This window comes from Chenopodium quinoa, unplaced genomic scaffold, assembly GCF_001683475.1.
Source record: "Chenopodium quinoa cultivar QQ74 unplaced genomic scaffold, ASM168347v1, whole genome shotgun sequence".
In the NCBI taxonomy this organism is placed as follows: domain Eukaryota; kingdom Viridiplantae; phylum Streptophyta; class Magnoliopsida; order Caryophyllales; family Amaranthaceae; genus Chenopodium; species Chenopodium quinoa.
In genome coordinates, this window is record NW_018743381.1 from 147,332 (window position 1) to 167,511 (window position 20,180).

At 30.6% G+C, this 20,180-nt stretch overlaps 1 protein-coding gene across 1 annotated transcript; it reads right to left on the reverse strand.

Moving 5' to 3' along the window:
• Positions 1-6,902: 6,902 nt before the first annotated feature.
• On the reverse strand, positions 6,903-9,448 carry LOC110738211 (probable WRKY transcription factor 23). Its single transcript, XM_021918582.1, has 3 exons — positions 8,472-9,448; positions 7,916-8,059; positions 6,903-7,835 (listed from the first exon to the last, which is right to left on the reverse strand). Exons 1-3 carry the CDS (start codon positions 9,128-9,130, stop codon positions 7,301-7,303), a joined length of 1,338 nt encoding a protein of 445 aa, XP_021774274.1. The 5' UTR covers positions 9,131-9,448; the 3' UTR covers positions 6,903-7,300.
• Between the last annotated feature and the right edge of the window lie 10,732 nt (positions 9,449-20,180).

A 20,180-nucleotide genomic window follows, 5' to 3' on the forward strand; every position in this document is an offset into this window, starting at 1 on the left:
AATAGTTTATGTTAATTGATGATTGAATAAGAGGTAAGAGTGATACTTATATTACAAACATGAATAGTAGAGAACGAACGGCAGCAGCACCACCACGGCACGACTGGGCTGCTGCCGCGCCCTGTTGGTGCTGCCACGACTGCTGGTCATCGCGCCGGTGGTGTGTGCGGTTGTGGCCGGCCATGCAAAAGAGGAAGGGGAAAAGAAAGATAAAAAAGAAGGGAAAATAAAGGAGAAGGGAAAGAAAGTTTACCTTGAGTATTCTCCACTATGGGCAAAGTTTAATTTGCCCAAGTGTCGATATTCCTTTCTCTAGAAATCCTTCTTACCTAAATTTTCCCTTTTTAATCTTTCCTAATAAAACTTTACTAAAATAAAATTTCCTAAATTAAATCCCCACTTAATAAAATAATTAATTAAATAAAACTTTCGTTTTATAAAATATTTCCAAACTTATTTAAAATAAATAATTAAAATGTCATAAATAATTCATTTTAAATTATTTAAATACCCCACTAAATACTTATTTAAAATAAAAAATACGTATAAAAATATGGGGTATTACAAAAACTATTCAATATGCCTTCAAACTGTCAATTTACCCATTTACATCTTACACCAAACTCGAGGCTACCACAGACATTTATGACAACATATAACGATCATATATGGTTCAAAACGACATTATATGACTACGGGATGTATCCCCTAGTATCTCGAGACTTTTCAACTCCGGGTCCCGAAACCTCCAAAATTGGCCAAAAAATGTGTATTATAGCCTTCAATTTTGATAATTTTTTACTTTTTTCGGCCAGGAAACAAAAATTGCTGAGAAGCTACCTATAGACCCTAATATCCTGCAGGAGTCCAATTGGGTGGGTGAAACTATCCAATTTGCCTTCAAGCATCGAATTTACCCATTTTCGTACGCGCCTCTTGTATTGGCTATAAGCTTCCATGGGGCCTTTATGTAGCCAACTTATGGTCGTATATGGGTCCAAACAACATCATATGACCCTGAGATGCATCCCGTTTAATTTCGTGAATTTCTGACATCGGTTCCCGTCACCTCCTAAATTGCTCCAATTTCGTGTATTATAGCCTTCAAAATTGGCTTCCGTACATCAATTTTTCACCCGTAAAGATTATACATTCAAGTACTTCCATGGGTACCCAAAGGGCCTTGGGAGTCATGGATAATGCCCGGAACCATCTCATTCGTCTTTAATCATCATGTCCGAAGGTAATAACGACGACATACTATACCCTCAAACGACCAAACTAGTTGTTTGTATGCCTTGTCTTGGGCGCACATGTCTTGTGCACATGCCACCCACCCCCTTGCCCCATCTCATACCCCAAAACTTAGGCTTTGTGACTTCTCTCAATCCAGTATTTAGCATTTTCTAGTTTATAAGAAGCACCGGTAACCTCATTTTCGAAGATATAAGTGTTTTTAGGGAATAGGGTGGGGGGGAGTGAAATTTTGATGAAAGGTACTTTACATAATATTATCATGCTCTTTATTAATACTATGTACATCCGGATTTTTGAAAAAGACGGAATGAACATCTAGTTATTTTGTAAAGAACATATAGTTGTTTTGTAAAGAACATATAGATAGTTTACAAAGAAAATCCAATTTAATGTTCTTTTGGTATATCTAAAGAACATCCATAGTAAAAATAAAGTGCTTGATAATATTATATAATGAACATTATTTATATTCATCCACCATAATCTTAAGACAAAATTTTAAAAACATTTTACAGTAAACAATTAGTATTATTTTACAAATAAAAATACATTACACTGACAATCAAATAACACGGAGATAAAGAAGTATTATTAAACAATGTGTTCTTTATAAAATAGTGTCATGAACATTGTTATTAATAGCTTTATGTTCTTTTTTAATATCTCTTATGTTGTTTTATCACGTTCATTACATTTTAACAATACTTATGTTTTTTTCACTATAGATTTATGTTCTTTACAATTCTATACCATGTTATTTTTCACTGTAACTAAATGTTCCTTATATTTCTATAGAATGTTCTTTCCGGGCTTTTTTTTTAAAAATAGATTTACCATGCGCATGGTACATCCGCCTCCACGAACCATTAATTCGGGAGGTGGGGGGAGGGGGGCAGGGCCAATCATAAAATTTCAAATTAAAAGAATATATTTCATTTTCATTCATATAATAAAGACATATGGTTTAAAATTAAAGAGATCAAGTTAAAAGGGATATAAATGTATACTTCTTTATAAAATTATATACTCCCTCCATTTCATAATGTTAGTTCCATGTGAAATCAATCACATAAAATAAGAAAAGAAAATATTTGGAATCTAACATTAAATTACAAAACAATTCATAATTAGTTTATCTTATTTAAGTTTTGATTTTTGATTTTTTTTTTATTTTGGGAAAGCATAAGTCATAATTGCAAAATTCAAGGTAGAGAATTCCTTGTTTAGAGTCATGTTATTAATCCACAACCAATTAATTCCAAAAAAATTAATTTAAAAAGAGGACATATTCAAAATGGGTATATCTTTTTAAAACGTCTAAAAATGGAACTAACATTATAAAACGAAAGGAGTAACATATAATTGTGAAATAGGGATTGCAATAACTATAACGCAAATATACATTAACCGGAAATAATATGCATAGCATGCTTTCGAAGGCACATATAAATGTTGATTAAGCAAAGGATATATAGTATGCACATCATGCTTCCGAAGGCACATATAGATGATGCTTTAGCAAAGGGTAATAGTATGCTTATGCTTATATAATTATATGGAGTACATGCATTCTTACGACCTTCAAAGATCATTTACCTACTAGTATTGTACAAAATGACTAAAATACCCTATTATATATTGCACATTAATATCTGATATTTACCCAAGAAGTTATTTATGTTCATTGAAGATAGACTTTAACCATTAAATTAATATAAGGATTGTAAATTTCCGTACAAACTTTGACCTTATGTTTGTTGGTATGAGGGGGGGAATGAAGGGTAAATGTCTGAAATTTGCAAACCATATTGATCCTCTACCTATTATATAGAGAGACGAGAAGGGTTTGGGGATTATTATGCACAAATTAAATTATACTATCAGAATTTTATGAGTTTTATCCCAAATTATGTAAAAATAACTATGCAATTATAGCAGTAAAAGGATCTAATTCCCACAATGCATGCCTTTTTTTCTAGGGGAATAAACATTTTCCAACATAGTTGTTTATTGTCTACAATACATGAATCAATCTAATTCATGTGAAAGAGTTACTCCCTTTCTTGCAACAGAAAACTATGACTTTTTTACTAAGCAAATTGAGGAAAGAATATCACATGCTTCACTATCATTTTTCTCTATATAAATTACTTATTGACTACAGTACCAATAAGGATTATATATATTTTTGTTGGGATAATTTTATCAATATTTGGGGATCCAAAAATACTTAAGGCACTTATGGTCGTTATGGATTTAGTACGTATTGATATCTCCAAACTTTTAAGTGGTAATTTATAGGCTTAATACAAACATTTGGGTTTGAGCCAAAGACATACCAAGTATATGAGAGAACATCCAAACAACACCTAGGGCAGAATTTAGGTTGCACGGATAACTTATGTGATGCTATGTTGTCTGCTTGTCTCGCAGTATAAGCTAATCAAAATATAGCTACTACTTTTTTTTTTTTTTTTTTTTTTTTTTTTTTTTTTTTTTTTGAAACAATCCACCAAGGGGCAGAGCTACTACTTTTTAATCTAAATGAGCTACCAGTTAGATTTTGGATGTAACCTCAACTGCGCTAAGTTTGTGGCTTTTTTTTTCTCTATCTCTAAAGTTGTCTAGAAGAATACAATATTTCATTGTGAATTTGCACCTACTTCCTTGAAAAAGTCAAATTCTTGATAATATGATTGAATAAATCACTAGAAGCTATTAATTCACTCTATTGGTTCTAATCTAGAGAAGAAGAAAAAAAATCCTATAGTCCATTATTAGACTATGTCAACCTTCAGATTTTGTGTAAATTCTTGACGTATATAATTGCAATAATCAATCATATAATAGAATTGGTTTTAGTCTCAAAGTTGAACCTAAATAATAATTCATCAAATTGGAGTAATTTCAATTTTTTGATGAGTTAAAAATAGAAAGGTAACATCTAACAATAGGAGTTTAGTTACAAAACGAATAATAAGAAATGCTGGGTATATTTAAAGGAAGCGTGTACAGCTAGTAATTCATTGGAATATTAGAGCAACAACAATCATTTGTCTGAAAAGTTATAGCCTGTCTACAATGACTATATGAAATGAAAAGATAGACATGGCCAACATAAGCGAGCTTAACCTTTTTGGAGAAACACCTAAAAGTTTAAAGTTAGTAAATAAGGCATTTTAAAGTTATCATCTTTTTGCTCACCTTGTGCAAAGGTGGTGTTGTGGTAGCAATCTATCTCTTTCTTTACCAATATCTTTGTTTAAAATTCCACTTTGGCCCTCCCCCCCCCCCCCTTCTTTTCTGAAGGTTAATAAGTTGTTTTCTTATACTTTGTGAACTGTTTTAATTTGATGTCTTTAAATCACAACGCCAAAATAAAACTAAACAAATAAATAAGACAGTTGAAAACCCGGCTCTTATGCCTTATGGATCCTTTAGCTATGAATGACATTGATAGACTAGCTAAACTTTTAGTTCTTAAAATCTAGAGAGGTTCCGTCCACATTCCTTTTTATCCCAAAATCTTTTTTTTTTTTTTAGAAAATTTAATTTGTTGACCATATGTCCATATATACTTATGTTCTTAAGTATCTTTGCCAAACTAACAATAAATTTCCATACATTACTAATTTATGAATTTTGTTATGTTACTCAACAATAATTGTTTATATCTAAAGACTTAAAGGCGTATCTTTATGTATTTAAAGATTAATAGGGATAGTTTTCATCGTGTAACAATTTCGCTAAATAAAGCATGTGCAAATTTATAAACTATGTTAAAGATTGAAGAAAGTACGCAAAGTACTATTATTTTTGCTGCTATATAAGAATCAACTTCTCTAAGTATCTCGAATTGAATTAGAAAAGCGAAGATTATGTATCTTATTAGTATTAATTAGTACTCATATTTAAATGATCACTTGTTTAATTTTACAAACTTTTGTATTAGTATATGTGTTACACTCAGTTTATGCTGTTCGGATTATGACAAAAAGGGGTTAATTACGTTCCTTAAGATAATTTTTTATGTGGAACTTTGATCATCTTTTAGTGGTTGAGTATGAATTCACAAGAAGACGAAAAGCAACTAAAAACCTAACACAACGCTTTTAGTTTTTCTAAGGTTAACTTTAATAAGATTTGATCCCTTTTATATCACGTTGTGAAAAGAATCCTTTGTCTAGTAGAATGATTAAAAAATCTTCCTTCTACTCTTAGACAACATACCTTAATTACCTTTCATCAATCACTTCAAATCGTTGGCGTCTACCACTCAAATCAGAGTGGTAGACAGTCTAGACACAATATAAGTCCGATAAGATTCTATCTTATTTACAGCCAAATTAAAACCGTGAAGAAGCAATTAAAGAAAAGCCACTCCTACGTACATATGGTCTTCAAAGGGACATACCAGGCTCATTAACCCAATCAGTCATAAATTAAAGCAGCAGCTACCTAGCCATCCAACGATCTAACTGAAAGTAATTAAAACATCTCAACCAAAATGTTAGACCATTCCTCAATTAATAATAAGAAGCAAACTAATAAGTGCAATGCATTAAATTGATAAAGATTGTACAATAATCAATTTTGAGTAGCTCTTTAGCCTGATAATTAAACACCACATGTACGATACAATAGGGAGTGATGCATATGGAATAGTGTGGACTAGATATAGTTAGCGTGCACGATTATATAATAAGCATGGTTTCATTAATTTGGGTAATTTTAACACCAAAGTTTATTGAGAAAGAAAAAATTGTTCCATAGTACAAGGAACACTGTATGATCAATGTTCTCTTAAATATTATTCCCTTGTCAAATTTTGGTTTTTCTTGTTTGATTTCCATATACTCTATCGCGTTTTAAAAGGTAAGTATCAACAGTCAGCTTTAGACTTTGCACAATTCAAGGGATCATACAAAATTACTCAAAGTCTTAATAAAAGGTCAAATTCTTCATGTACCACAAATGTAAAACAATAGGGAAAATATGCTTGAACACTACTTTCACGATTATGAACAAGTTTATAATTATACTCCATACACCTACTCGTAACTTCGTAAGCATTTGGTCAGTTACAGATTTGAGGTGATACTAGATTTTGAAAGTGAATCTCATCTATACCATTAATTATTTAATTACCCTCATCAAACCTGTAATTCTCTTTACATCGAAAACTAAACATTGAATAAAAACATAGACGGTTTGTCATCTGAACACGTATATGCATAACCCTACCATTAACAAACTCACTTAAAGAAAAGTGCTAATAAAGGTTGGCTTCAAAATCTAAAATGAGAAGATTAAACTACAACTTCAATATATATGTATATTCCATCATCTTTAGGGTTCCTTATTCTATTTGCTTTCAACAAGGAAAAAAGCCACAGGTACAATTTCCAAAGCTTGGGTAATGCTACAATTGTCTTCATTTCCCCAATATATTACTCCCTTTTAAAGTCTCAGGCACACAAAAAGAGAAGCTAATGCTCTGAAAGTTGCACTCATCCAAAAATATATGCTCAATTCCAAAACCCTAACCCTAGATAGCTACTGAGGTTAAAAAAAATGCCATTTATACACCATATATAGATAAAATGAAAAGCAAAATATGCATATATATATATAGTGAAATGATCTACAAGAGTAAAAATTTACTGCTGAATGATCTTCATAATAACTGAGATTTGATTAAGAAAGAGCCTGATATACAGAAAATATAAAAGAAGAAAAGAATATAGGAATTTCATGAACCCAATCTACCATGAAAGTGTTTACATACCCCTCAACTAGAATCTTCAACCAAAATTACTGAGGGCCTCTGATCTTAAGAAACGATGAAGATTAGGTCTCCTTCCTCCTCCTCTTCCTCCTCCTTGGAAAGTTAGCGCGCTAATATGCCTACTTAAAACTAATTAAGCAAATGATAAAGACACAAAAAGGAAAGGGATATACTACTATTACTACTACTATGTGACAAAAATCCCAACATCATAGTTTTATCTGAATAGAGAATTTATATAAAAACCGAGATTTTCTATTCTTCTTTAGTTGGTTGTTGATCATTACGCATTTGTGAAGGCACAATATCCTGAAGAAGTCCATCATCTCTAACCTGGTTCGAGGAGGAAGAACAAGGAGGACGCATGTCTCTCTGAAGAGCAATCGAGTTAGGGTGTTGTTGGCCGCCGCCACCACTAGCTGAGAAGCTCAAGGAAGTTGGAGTTTGGTTATGAAAGAAACTCGGAAATTGCTGCTGCTGATGTTGAGAATAGAGATTGTTAGACTGATGGTAGTGTTGAGGGTGTGGGAAGAGAAGAGTGGAGGATGCAGCAGCACCGCTTCCACCAAAAGCAGATGGGGTGGTGGGAGCGGTGCTGCATTGATTCAGATGGTTTGGCATCGAGAACATCCCCATCCCGATGCCAATACCAATCCCTCCACGAGTCATCACCGGACACGGGTGAGTATGTTGCCCCTCATAGGTGGTCATCACCACGGATGGATCATCAGAAGACCGCTCCACTCGCTTCTTCACCCCACATGCTGCTGTGGTGCAACGATAATAGCTCCTGCAAATCAATAAATTTTAATACCAACACAGTACAAACCTAAATGATGAGCTCCATCTTAAGTATAATGTAATTATTACCGTGGAAAAGGGCTGTTCTTAACGGCTTTTTGGCCGTACTTTCGCCAACGGTAGCCATCATCAAGGTGATCAACCTCGCTCTTTGTCATGAACGCGAATCTCGGCTCCTTGGGCCTTTTCTGGTTCTTCTTCTTTGGTTTCAACCTATGTTCATACCACCACACAATAGTACAAAAACAATTTAAAATTAAAATCATGATATGAAAATTAATTTAAATTGATAAAAATTAAAAATACAAGTCCTTAGTAATTAAGGAATCAGCTATAAATTCAAAAGAAAAAAACCAAATCCCATTGACCAGATATTATTCATCTCTTCAATTTTTAATTATCCCCCATAAATCAGGTTTGACTAAGTAGTTAGTCAAGAGTAAACAGAGCACGGGATTATACACATATGTATGTATATGCTCAATCAACCAAAAAAAAATTCTTTTCACATGAAATTTTTTCGGCCTCTTTTTTATTTTCCAACATAATTATAAATAAATTAATTATGTGTACTAATTTAAATTTGAAAAAAGAAAAAAAGTAAGAAGAAGAAGAAGAAGCATACTGTTTCTTAGACTTGTCCTCTTCATGATGATCATGAGCATCGTCGGCAGTCTGACTCTGGTGTTGAGGCAGGTCATCGTTGACAGCATCCGACGACGACGAAGAGATGGAAAGAGAATTAGGGGTGGCGGGGGTATTGGCAGCCTCCGATGATTCCCCAGGTACGACCACTGTTGAACAGCCGCTTAAACACGGATCTAATACTTGAGTCGTCTTCACAGCCAGCTGCGGCTGCTGCACTATCACTTGTGGTGATGATTGTGCCGTTGTCGTTGCTGTTGATGGTAGTGTTGTAGCAATATTGGTGGGTGGGAGCAGATCGAATAAGGAAGTTGGGCCGCCGCCCAAATAATCTTGGAATCCAAGCATATCCATGAACCCCAAATAATTGTTGTTGTTATTATTATTACCTTTGTCAAAACTACCCATCATCAACATATCCAATGGGGTAGCGGCCGCAACGTCGAATAAGCTGTTGTTGTTGTTGTATCCGAACATCATCTGATCGGAGAATATAGAAAGATTACTAGTACTAGTATTAGTACTACTAATACTATGACTAAGGTGGTGGTTGTTCGTACTACTGTTGTTGGTGTTATCTATCATTTTCGGACCGCCTACTTCTTCAACACTAATTATCTTATGCTTATTATCATCCATCAAATTTTCAAATAGAAGCAATCCTTTCCTCCTTCATTTGAGGTTTTAGAGGAGAGAGAAAATATGAAGAGAGAATGAAGAAGGGACTGTTTGGTTTAAAAAATAAGAGAGAGAGAGAGAGAAATGAAGGGGAAATATAAGTGTGGGAAACAGGTACAAGTGATGGAGACCGGGAAATGCCGGTGAAAATGAGGAGAAGAGGGTTGGCTTGCAAAGTACGGGTCTAGTGAATAAATTGGACGGTTTTTTAATTTTCTGCCGCATTTAATGCATTTTGGACCGCCTTCTCATTGGCTCTATTTTTATTATTGTTTTCATAAAATAAAATACTTATATAATTTCATAGGGAGCTTATTGTCGACGTTTTCATACTGTACAAGATTGTATTATGTGGAGAACGGCTAAAGGAGTAGTACAAGTACAACTTACAAAAATAACGCGGGATTTTAACCGGATTCGTGTAAACGGGATCCTCATTCCTCATCTACACGTGGCTCGTCAAAAGGCAGATCCTTTTTATGCTATTTCCCACCCCCACTTTTTTTTTTTAGGATTAAAATTAATGGATTATAGATTAGTATTATTATTACTAAAAACTTTTTTGCAACTTTTTTATTTTAATTATGTAACATAAGACTTCGTCAATTTAAGAAATTGATGATAAGGTCATTGGAAAATTACTGATAGGATAGTGATATTACTTGATTGAAGATTTGTGTGAGTAACTTAATCCATTTTATTAACGAGTAAGCCTCTCGTACTTTTGAGTGTATTTTGAATATTGTGATAATTGAATTCTTTATGTCATAAAATGCTTAATTCAAGTTATATTGGATTTGAATGGTAACTTTCGTAGGCTTGATATTATTTCTAATTTTGAAGACGACAAAGCTATATATTACACTTAAGGTAAAACTTGTTCAATTGGATCATTTTTGCTTTGGGTTTTAATAAGAATGTATATTCATTATATTCTATATAATGTGAGTATTTGCTTTTTATTGACAGTAATTAATTTGAAAAAACTAATTAAAAAAAAAAAATCTTTGTGTTACACGTTTGATGCGAAAATATATTACGGAGTAATGTGTAATATGAGAAAATTATGACAAGTGATAATAAAAAATGAGAAAATTTAAGTCTATGAGAAATGCAAAGTTATTGCCTTTTGTCTTGAGAAGGAGGGCTACAAAATTGTAAATTAAAATAGTGAATGAGCTTTATAATAATTCCATTCTTCCTTCATTTTTATTTTTTCTTATTTTTATTTATAAGTTCGCTGCTGTTTTATACTTTTGCACTTTTGATAATTGATAAATACTTTTGAATCATCTATTTAAAAAAGGAGAATTTGATTCCATTATAGCTAAAAAAAACATGTTTTATTTATATATTCCTCCTAATAAGATACATGAAAAATGGTGTTAATTATTTCAAATTATAAACGGCCTCTCCAATCCTTATCATAATAATAATTTGCTTCTAACTTGTCAACTAAAAGAGCTAAAATGTTTTGTCTATTAGTCTATTACTAATGTAGCTGTGAATAAAGTTTTTAAATGAGTTGATTAGGTGTCAAACTTATTTTATTTAAAATAACGTATAATTAAACATATTAAAATTTAAACATATGCATAAAAAAATCAAAGAAAAAAAAAACACAAATTTGACAAACTAAAAGGAATAGATAAGATGGTGTGTATTGCATGAATTTAAATTATATACAAAGTAAGTTATGTTTTTGCAAATGTAAAAATAAATTAAAATAAGAAAACTAAATTCATATATGTATAAATTATAATGTAAATATGTGCTTCCTTCAAAAATAGGTGCCGACTAACATAAATTAATATGTAGTATAAAATTTAGTAATTTACCATTTACCCCAATTACCCTCTAATGTAAAAACAACAAGTTCATTCAAAAAACGTTCATTAGGCAAGATGTAGGTCGATTAAGACAAAATAGAAGCTTAACCTTTTTTGTCTTTTTACCTTTTCCTTTATCCTTATTCAAAAAAATAATAATAAATAAAATTGTTTCATGGTAATATGTAAACTATCGAAACGTGGCGCTTTTGAGATAATATGCTAGATGCAACTTCCTCGTGGCTTAGTAAGATAGTGTCGCATATTAAGTACCCCTCATAATTTCATTTCTTCGTAATTGAGATGGATTATAATGTTAATGATGCTGATAGGCATATTTAACTGTTTGAATTTTCTTTATTCTGCTTAAAATGTTAGAGTATTGTTATTATTTTATGTTTGTAAAGTTGAAACTAGGAGATTTTCTTATCTTCCTCCTTTACTATGAAAGGCGAAGTAGTACAATAGCTGGATTAACAGACGTATAAATGTATAATTGTACATATGTACTGCGTTACGATCCTAAAAAACGCGTGGGAAGAAATTGGGATCCGCCAGGACATCCGGCATAATTCTGAGTTCTGACATTAAAATGGAGTCACCGTCATTTTTATTTTAGATCCAGCTTTGTTTTATCTACAATCCATGTTCATTTTCCACTTACATTATTTTTTTTTTTATAGTCAATCTTAATCATAATTATATCCCTCTTATCAATTCAATTCACTGCCGTCGTAATCACATGTATCATAGAATTAGCTTTTTTTTTCATTTTAGATTTAGAATTATATGGGTGGGTTAGCTCAATTGTGGGTCCATTTCATCTTTGCTTGATTGTGATATCTTACAAGTTTCATGCACCCAAATTATCAAATTATTAAAGTTTTGTGATGCGTACATAAACTATTCTAGCAATCAAAGTACAAAGTATTAGTCCACTATAACCTTTATGTTTATAATTCCTACTCTTATATCTCATGATCACGATGCTAATTGTTGCCAAACATTTCCCTATGATTCATTTACATTCATTTTTTTTATTAGGTTTCATAAATATGTTTCATAACATTTTAATCCTACCTAGTAAATACTATACAATCGTGAATATCTTTAATATTTAATTTGTAACAAATGGGTATTTTATATAAAACATAAAATTATTTGTTGTAAATAAAAAGAAAAAAAATTACATAATACGTATTTTTCATTATATATATTATCGTGCATGCTTGGTGATAAATAAAAAGGGGCGTTGACTAGCTGTGATTTGCTTCGTGAAGAAGTATGGGAGCAGAGGATAATCAGACAAAATGTTGTGTGTAATTTGGGAAGAGTAGGTGTTTATTCTCTTCACCCAAAGCTCTCTTTACCGCATCCTTTTACCAGTTCACACATTCTCCAATTAACCAAGACTCCAAGAGTACTTTTTTTTTTATTATTATTAGTACCACTACTTTAATTTAATTTTTGAATAGTGTTACCTAATACTAAGTCAACATGTATAAATTATACTCTACTAATTTATGTGTACATAGGTAGTCCTTTTGGATTGATAACTAAATTATCCGTCACATATTATATACTTGTACTAAGTGAGTACTTAATTGTTTTTATTATAGAGTTTATGTACTCTTTATTTTTTTTTTTATTTTTTTTTTTGAAAGATCTCTTTATTTTTATTTTTGTATTTATCTTGTATGTTCGTAATATAATATAACTTGAAGAAAGAGAAAAATTATGATTATGATTAAGATAGATTATTCATCATCATCGATGTATATATATCAAATGAGACAAACACTATTAAGACCAAAGTGAAGGGAGTATTATTATGCTTTTTTTAAATTCATCATCAAACAAGGTTTATGAAGATGTATATGTTCAACAGATTAGGTGGCTTCTCTAATCCTAAACATAATTCTCGATAATATAAACTGATTTGTTCTCATTTGATACCACAAGTAGTAGAGTTCAAGTTTTTGTTGAAAATTATTAAGCTTTATATAAATTAATGTGATAGTTTACAATACATCCATGACTTAAATTAGTCATACCTTAATCATATAAATTTTGACAATTGACAACATAAAATTTTTATACCAATTATCATATTTCATCTCTTTGTGATTAAATTTATGCATAAAATCTTAGATAATAGTTAAGATTATTCTTAATAGTTAATAACATTTGAAAACTTTAATTATATGAGTTTTTTTTGTACTTAACGTAAAAAAAATTTTAAAAAAAAAAAGGAGGCTAAATTAGAGTTTTTCCTATATTTTTTTTTCGAGTTTTCCATAATATTATAAAAAACTTAGTATTTTTTTATAAAATTCTAAAATCGGTGCAACGCGGTCCGGTCTGGGTTGTAGACCGATTATTTCAATCCTATTTTCGGTTCTTAAAATTTAAATTTTTCGTTTGATCCGATCTTGGACCGATATGATGAACAACTAACCCTAATCACTATATGGGGTTTGGGGGTGGTTGACAAGAGGTAGTGATTTATCCTTAGATTTAAGATTGCCTTTTAAAGGGCTTTCTTTATTTTTGAGCATCCACTTGCGAAAGGGCCTTTTTAAGGGCTAACTTTGGTAATTATATGGTCAATAAACATTGCTAAAAAATAAAAAGTTAGTCAATAACATTTTCTACTTTTGGTGGTTAGGAAAAGGGGGACCTTAGTCACATTTGAGGTGACAGTTTTAAACCAAAAAATTAATTGTGATTTTGGACTATTACATCCAAAATACTATCTAAGCCAACCACAAAAATTTTAATTTTTCATAAATACTATCAATTACGTCACTCTTTATACCGTAATAGATTAATAGATAGAAACTATGTCAAATAACATCATCAATAACGATCTTCAATATTTCAGGCTATAATTCATTTGAAGTAGTATTTCTTAAAATAAGATCTAGGACCAAATTAGCTTGTTTAATTATGATCTTAAAAATAATGATATTATAACTTTCTACTTTTAGGTGCCTCAAAATCATTACACCTTTTACAAATTACATCTATGTTCACACTATTTTTGTAATTCATAAAAATATGTGTAAGTTGAATTATGAAACTAATATAAGGTCCAAGGGAAAGACAAGATGTAGCATTATTATTAATTGGGTACCACATACTTTGTTGAAACCAGACAATTTGTGAACTGCCCTAATTTAGCCTGCCAGTTGACTGTAGTCGCATTCACATATAAACTGAGGCCAATAAAAACCCAAAAAATATAAAGATTGTCATTTTATAAAATTAGTAAGCGGCCTTATTATTTGATAAGGTAAGACTATCAAGGCAATAGTCAAACTTGTAATGTTGTCTGTTCAACAACATACAATTTAAGTAGATACTTGATAGTGAAGGCCAGTGAGATGCTTATAAATTGCCGCTTTGATTATGTTAGGGGTGGATCCAATGTGTCTCATGTTAATGCCTCCTACGTTGCACATATTTAGTACTATTTTAGGTATTTTGTCATTGTACAAATACCTCACCTTTAATTCCCTATTATTACGCTTTATTCACCTAGTTTTTACTTACTACATGAATTTATATCTTTACTCGTTCAATTTAGATTTATTTTAGTTGTAAATTAAACTTGAGTAACTCTAATATCAAGGCGCTTTCGATCTTTTTTGGTATATATCTTATTGACTTCACACATTTATCTATAACTTTGATTGTTAACTCCCTTTATTATTAGCTAGGTAAAAGTAATAATATAAAGTTGGCATTATAAAATATATGCATTGAAATAAATTTTATAAGTTTACATATAACTATGTTTTTTCAGATGTTCAAAAGTATTAACGAAGATGTTCAAAATGGATTGGATATATTGAATAGTACAAATAGACTCCTTATGATTTATCTCATCTTTGCACATACATATTTTCCTCACCCTACTTCAATTCCCTCTCTTCATGTACAATCTCTTTCCTTATTTTGCTAAGCTTAATGCTAATATAATTCCACGTAAGATGTGGTGTGATATTTATTATGCATGAGGATTTTACCATTTTACCCTATTACTTTAGAATCATTAATATGACTAAAGTGGTTAGAAGATGAATCAAGCTCTCTCAAATAATCACATGCGAATAAATGAAATGATGCAATGTTGTGTCACCAATGTAGATTCTATTTTAATTTTAATTGGTCAAAGTTTATAAGGATAATAACTATGTATTAATTTTCCGCTCATAAACACTTTTAATACCCAAAAAAATACTCGTAAATATTGTGACGAATTATACCCTAGATTATTACACGTCCGGTGTCACCGAACGCTTGATAGTAATATACGTTTTACACCGTATATTATTAGATAACAACAATTGGCAAGTCCTCCATCTCATAAAATAATTGCATCTCCTCCAATCCGTTGACCCTTTCTCTACTTCTAGATGTTTGACCCCTTGTGAGAACATCATCCGATAATTGCGGCATCTAAAGATCTCTAATCTAAGTTTAAAATTGTATTTAAATTCGCCTTATTGATGCAAATAATTTAAATAAATAATACTAGTAGCCTTTTTTATATAAATTAAATTATACTTTTTCATTAATAAAAAAATAAAGAACCCATCTTGGATCGGATGGGAGCCCACTATTGGGCCGGTTTGGACCAAGGCCTAAAAATGCCTTGTGATAAGTCAAAGTCAAGACTCAAGAGCATAAATTTGTAAATTAAAAAATGAGAAAAAAAAAAAAATGAAATAAAGAAATAAAGTTTTAACGCGTCAACACAGGAGCAGACAAATTTGGTTGCATAAAAGTAATAAATATACTCCCATTGAGGTGAAGACAAATCGGCCTAGATTTTCGTGCACGTCACCAATGAATATTGAGTATTACTCAATATTTGTACCAATATTTTAAAAAATTACTATTCGACGTAATTTATCAATATGGTACACTTTGGTAAATTATGCTGCATGATGAGGCAATGTCTTATTTACGAGTGCAATCGATTTGGCTAATTACCCTATTTAATTACACAATTGAGTAAATTTGAACTACTGCAGTTGATAAGGTTCACCATATAACTTTCAGATCATTTAGTTGAAGTCTAATTAATCAAGCATACCAAGTAATGGGGACAACCCAATTCAATTGAAACCTCAAAGCTGTAGGATGAGCTCCCCCACCAAACTTAGCTTGCTTGATTGTTTTAATACTCTGTGCATGCATATCTAAATGCATTAGAATTGTATTATGTCTATATTTTGTTTACTTAACGCGGTATTTAATTTATTAATGTAATGGGGACAACCCAATTCAATGGAATTACTAATCTTTCATGATGTCAGATTCGATCAATGATACTAGCTACTACGGAGTACTATTTTATTGATTCATTGTTTAATTATTGTTTTAAGCCTGTAACATAATTAAATTTTAGCGCTGCTAAATTCATTGATTGTACTTGTATCCTTAAATTTGCAAACTTTAGCGTTAACTAATAAATTACTAGGGAATAATGCAGCTTTAAAAAACAAAGGAACTATTAATATTGTATCCTAGATAAGAGCTAATCCGGCCTTGAATACTCACTTGGACCATCTATGAATTATTATATTGTTGCCATTGCTTAAAGACTAATTATATGGAGCATATTAAACATCAATAACAAAACTGTTAGACCATATATATATATATATATATATATATATATATATATATATATATATATATATATTATATTATATATATATATATATATATATATATATATTGAAAAAAAAAATAATAAAATTGTTAGACCATATATATATATATATTGACTAACGTTAGTTATTACTTCTGGCCATTAAAAAAAAGGGATAAGAGCATTCCGTACAAGACAAATTTTAACAGAAAATCTTTGTGTTAAATAGAGAGACTATTATTGTTATTATTGGCAAAACTCAAAAGGGTCAAACAGTGAGGGGGCAGTTAGTTAGAAGTGGCATTCAATGCTTGGGTTCCACTTGGAGCTCAATTATAAGATTTAGACATGAAGAATGAATTTGACTATATAAATATTTCAACTTCATACAATTTATTCTATTACTATGTCTTTTGGTCCATTATTTCATTTCATTGAATTAATACTCCTATAAGGTATGTAGCACCACAATTTAGTTCTTTCAATCAAAGAAAAGGCTGCAAATTAAATGGATTTTTAACCATGTATGTGTTTTTACTTGGTATTTTTGGGTAACGGTAAGAATTATTGAAAGTTCATTCTAGATGTAACACTATATATTAAAAACCAAAAAAAAAAAAAAAAAAAAAAAACAAAAAAGAAGTAAGAATTACTTTATCAAGATATAACTCTAATATACTTAAGCTACAATACATTGAGGTTAACAATAATAACAGTAAGGCCACTTCATGAAATTTACGTTAAGTAGTGCTCCCATTGGCTATTGCAGCATTAAATCTGACATAGCACCTATATCTCCATTTTTGCGACAAGATAAATAAAGGGATCTTTATGAGTCATATCAAGGTTTAAATCATTTTGCTTCCACTGAATTCACGTTACTCTTTTTCTAAGTTAGGTTTTATACTCTTCATCTTATTTATTTTATGTAGTAAGATTTTCGAATCTACATCGTTATGTTTTTATTTGGTCTAGTATTAAATTTTTGATTCTATCTTTGCCATCTATCTTATCTTAAGTCAAAACATAATTAAAGTTTTTTTTTTTTTTTTGAATAGAAACATAATTAAAGATTAAAGGTACCTAATATTATTAACTTTTATAATAATAATGAAAATACATCCAAGTAGAAAAAAGAAATCAAGAAAAAATAAAAACAAATTAATTAACATAATTTTATTTTATTTTATTTTTTTGAAAGACATCAATAAAATACTAGAGAGCGATATCCGTGAGAAAGCCACACCCTTATGTCCTCATCAAGAATTCTATGAGAGAGCTCCTTCTAAGACATTAATTCTGATAGGTAACTTACAACAATATTGTGCCTTGACTAAAATGTTCTTAACACATATTCATGATTAGACATTCATAGTTAATTGAAATCATTAATATTCAACTAAAAAGAGGAGCTTGATTCAATTCACCAAGTCCATGAAAGAATTGTGTAAGATCCTTGTTTTAGGATGAGTGAGAAAGAGGATTGAGATTTTGGATAGTAAAGTTAAAGAATAGTAAAGTTGGCACCCAAAATTATTATGTTTTGTTGAGGATTTTGGATTTATTACCTCGTGCAAGAATGGTGCAAACATATAACTATTAAAAAAAAAAAATCAAAAACACGAGTTTATTTGGTAAAATAATTTGCAACTAATATAAAATATATTTTTTTATAAACAATATATACATTATTTTAATTTTCACTAGTTATCAAAGAAGATTTAACATAATCCAGTACTGAAATAAATTATATAGATCGTTGAGATGACCTAGGTATGTCAATGTCTTTAACGTTGACAAGTTCTACCCCCATAAAATTAGAGGCACAAAAATTGCAATAATGAAATGAAATCCAAGTTGCAACTGCTCCAAAGACACAAATCTTTTAGCATAAAAGATGAAATGAAATGATAGGAAAGGTTTAGTGCTAAAAAAAAAATAATATAAAAAAATAATAATAAAAAGGTGAAAACCCCACCTTCTCATCATGACATCTAAAGGCTTCTCCAAATAAAACTGCCAAATTAGGTCTATCACCTACGAGTAAGTATTATGGACAACTTAATTGAGCCACAAATCGTGTTGCAAGATTCACCAATCGCATCTCACACTTTCAAAACCTCTAGTATAGTCTACTACTTTATCATGCTAGTATTAGTCTACTCAATAAATGTTTTTTTTTTTCTATCTTTTAAGAAAATATTTGTAATCAAACGTTGTATCTAAATCTTTGCTATTCTTTTGCATAATACTTTTAGTTGTTTATGTGGGGCAATTTTTTTTGTATAGGTAAAACCAATTATATACTCCGTAGTAAACATAGTCCAACCAACAAATAAAGTATTGGCTCATTTGGTATATTTTTAACTTGTATCCTTTAGGTTTAACATTCAGATTCTACGAACCGAAGATGTTTGGAGTACTCGGGTAGGGAATGTAATATAAATTTTGGGCATAGAACAAGTTAAGGTCCAAGTAGGTGCTTTGTATCCACCATTAATTGAATAATTAGATAATTTTATTTTAATATGTGAAATATTAAATAATGTATAGAAAAATCTTGGGAATCATGGTAATTAAAATTTTATTCAAAAAACCAATCTTTTTAGTGCTGACTCAAAAATAAAATTAAGGCAATCTTAGAAAACAAAGGAGTATGATTAAGGTTAGAAAGTAGAAACTAGATGCACAAAAATGGTTCCTTGCTGATTTTCAAAACCACATGATCTCTTGTGCTTTATGGAAAAAGGATGAGGCAAGCATAGACCACCGCAAAGAAACTTGCGACTTGAAAATGCGGGTATCTGTATCTCAGTCTAAAGTTGGAAACCCAAGAAATTACAGTAAAACACATTTTTATATGACTACATGTTTGACTTTTGAACACCTGATACTTACGTTATGCTCTTCAAAATTAATTATAAATATATTTATTTTTTAAAAATATATCAATAATAATTAAAAAAAAAGAAAAAAAAAAAGAAAAAGAAAGGTGTAGCACACAAAAACAGCAACTGCATGGATCACGAAGAAGTGTGGGGTGTCAGAAACTAAGAAGGAATAAGTTGGAAACCCAAGGAAAAACAGTCCTATGCTTTGACTTTAAACATTACACGATCACCTCTTTTTGATAAATATCTTTACAAACAATTAACAAATCTCAATAATATCATGTCAAAGATTAACAATTTTACATTAAGATTAAATTTTACAAATATGGTCAGATTAGCCTAACCCCACCAGTCACGGGTCAAAAAGAAACCAAGTGGGGTTAGCAAAATAGTTTAGTTACTTTGAGATAACAACAATTAAGTATAATTCTTGTCCAAAAAACAAAAAAGTAATTATAATAATTTATAATTAAGTTCAATAATTTAACTCATATTTCATTTATGTCGTTTTAGGCACCCCCTTGAGGTGACCCTAGTATGGACTGCTTCAATATAAGAAAATGATAGTAAACACTATAAAACAATGGTTTAGAATCATTTATCTTATTTAATGTCCAAATCTCTTC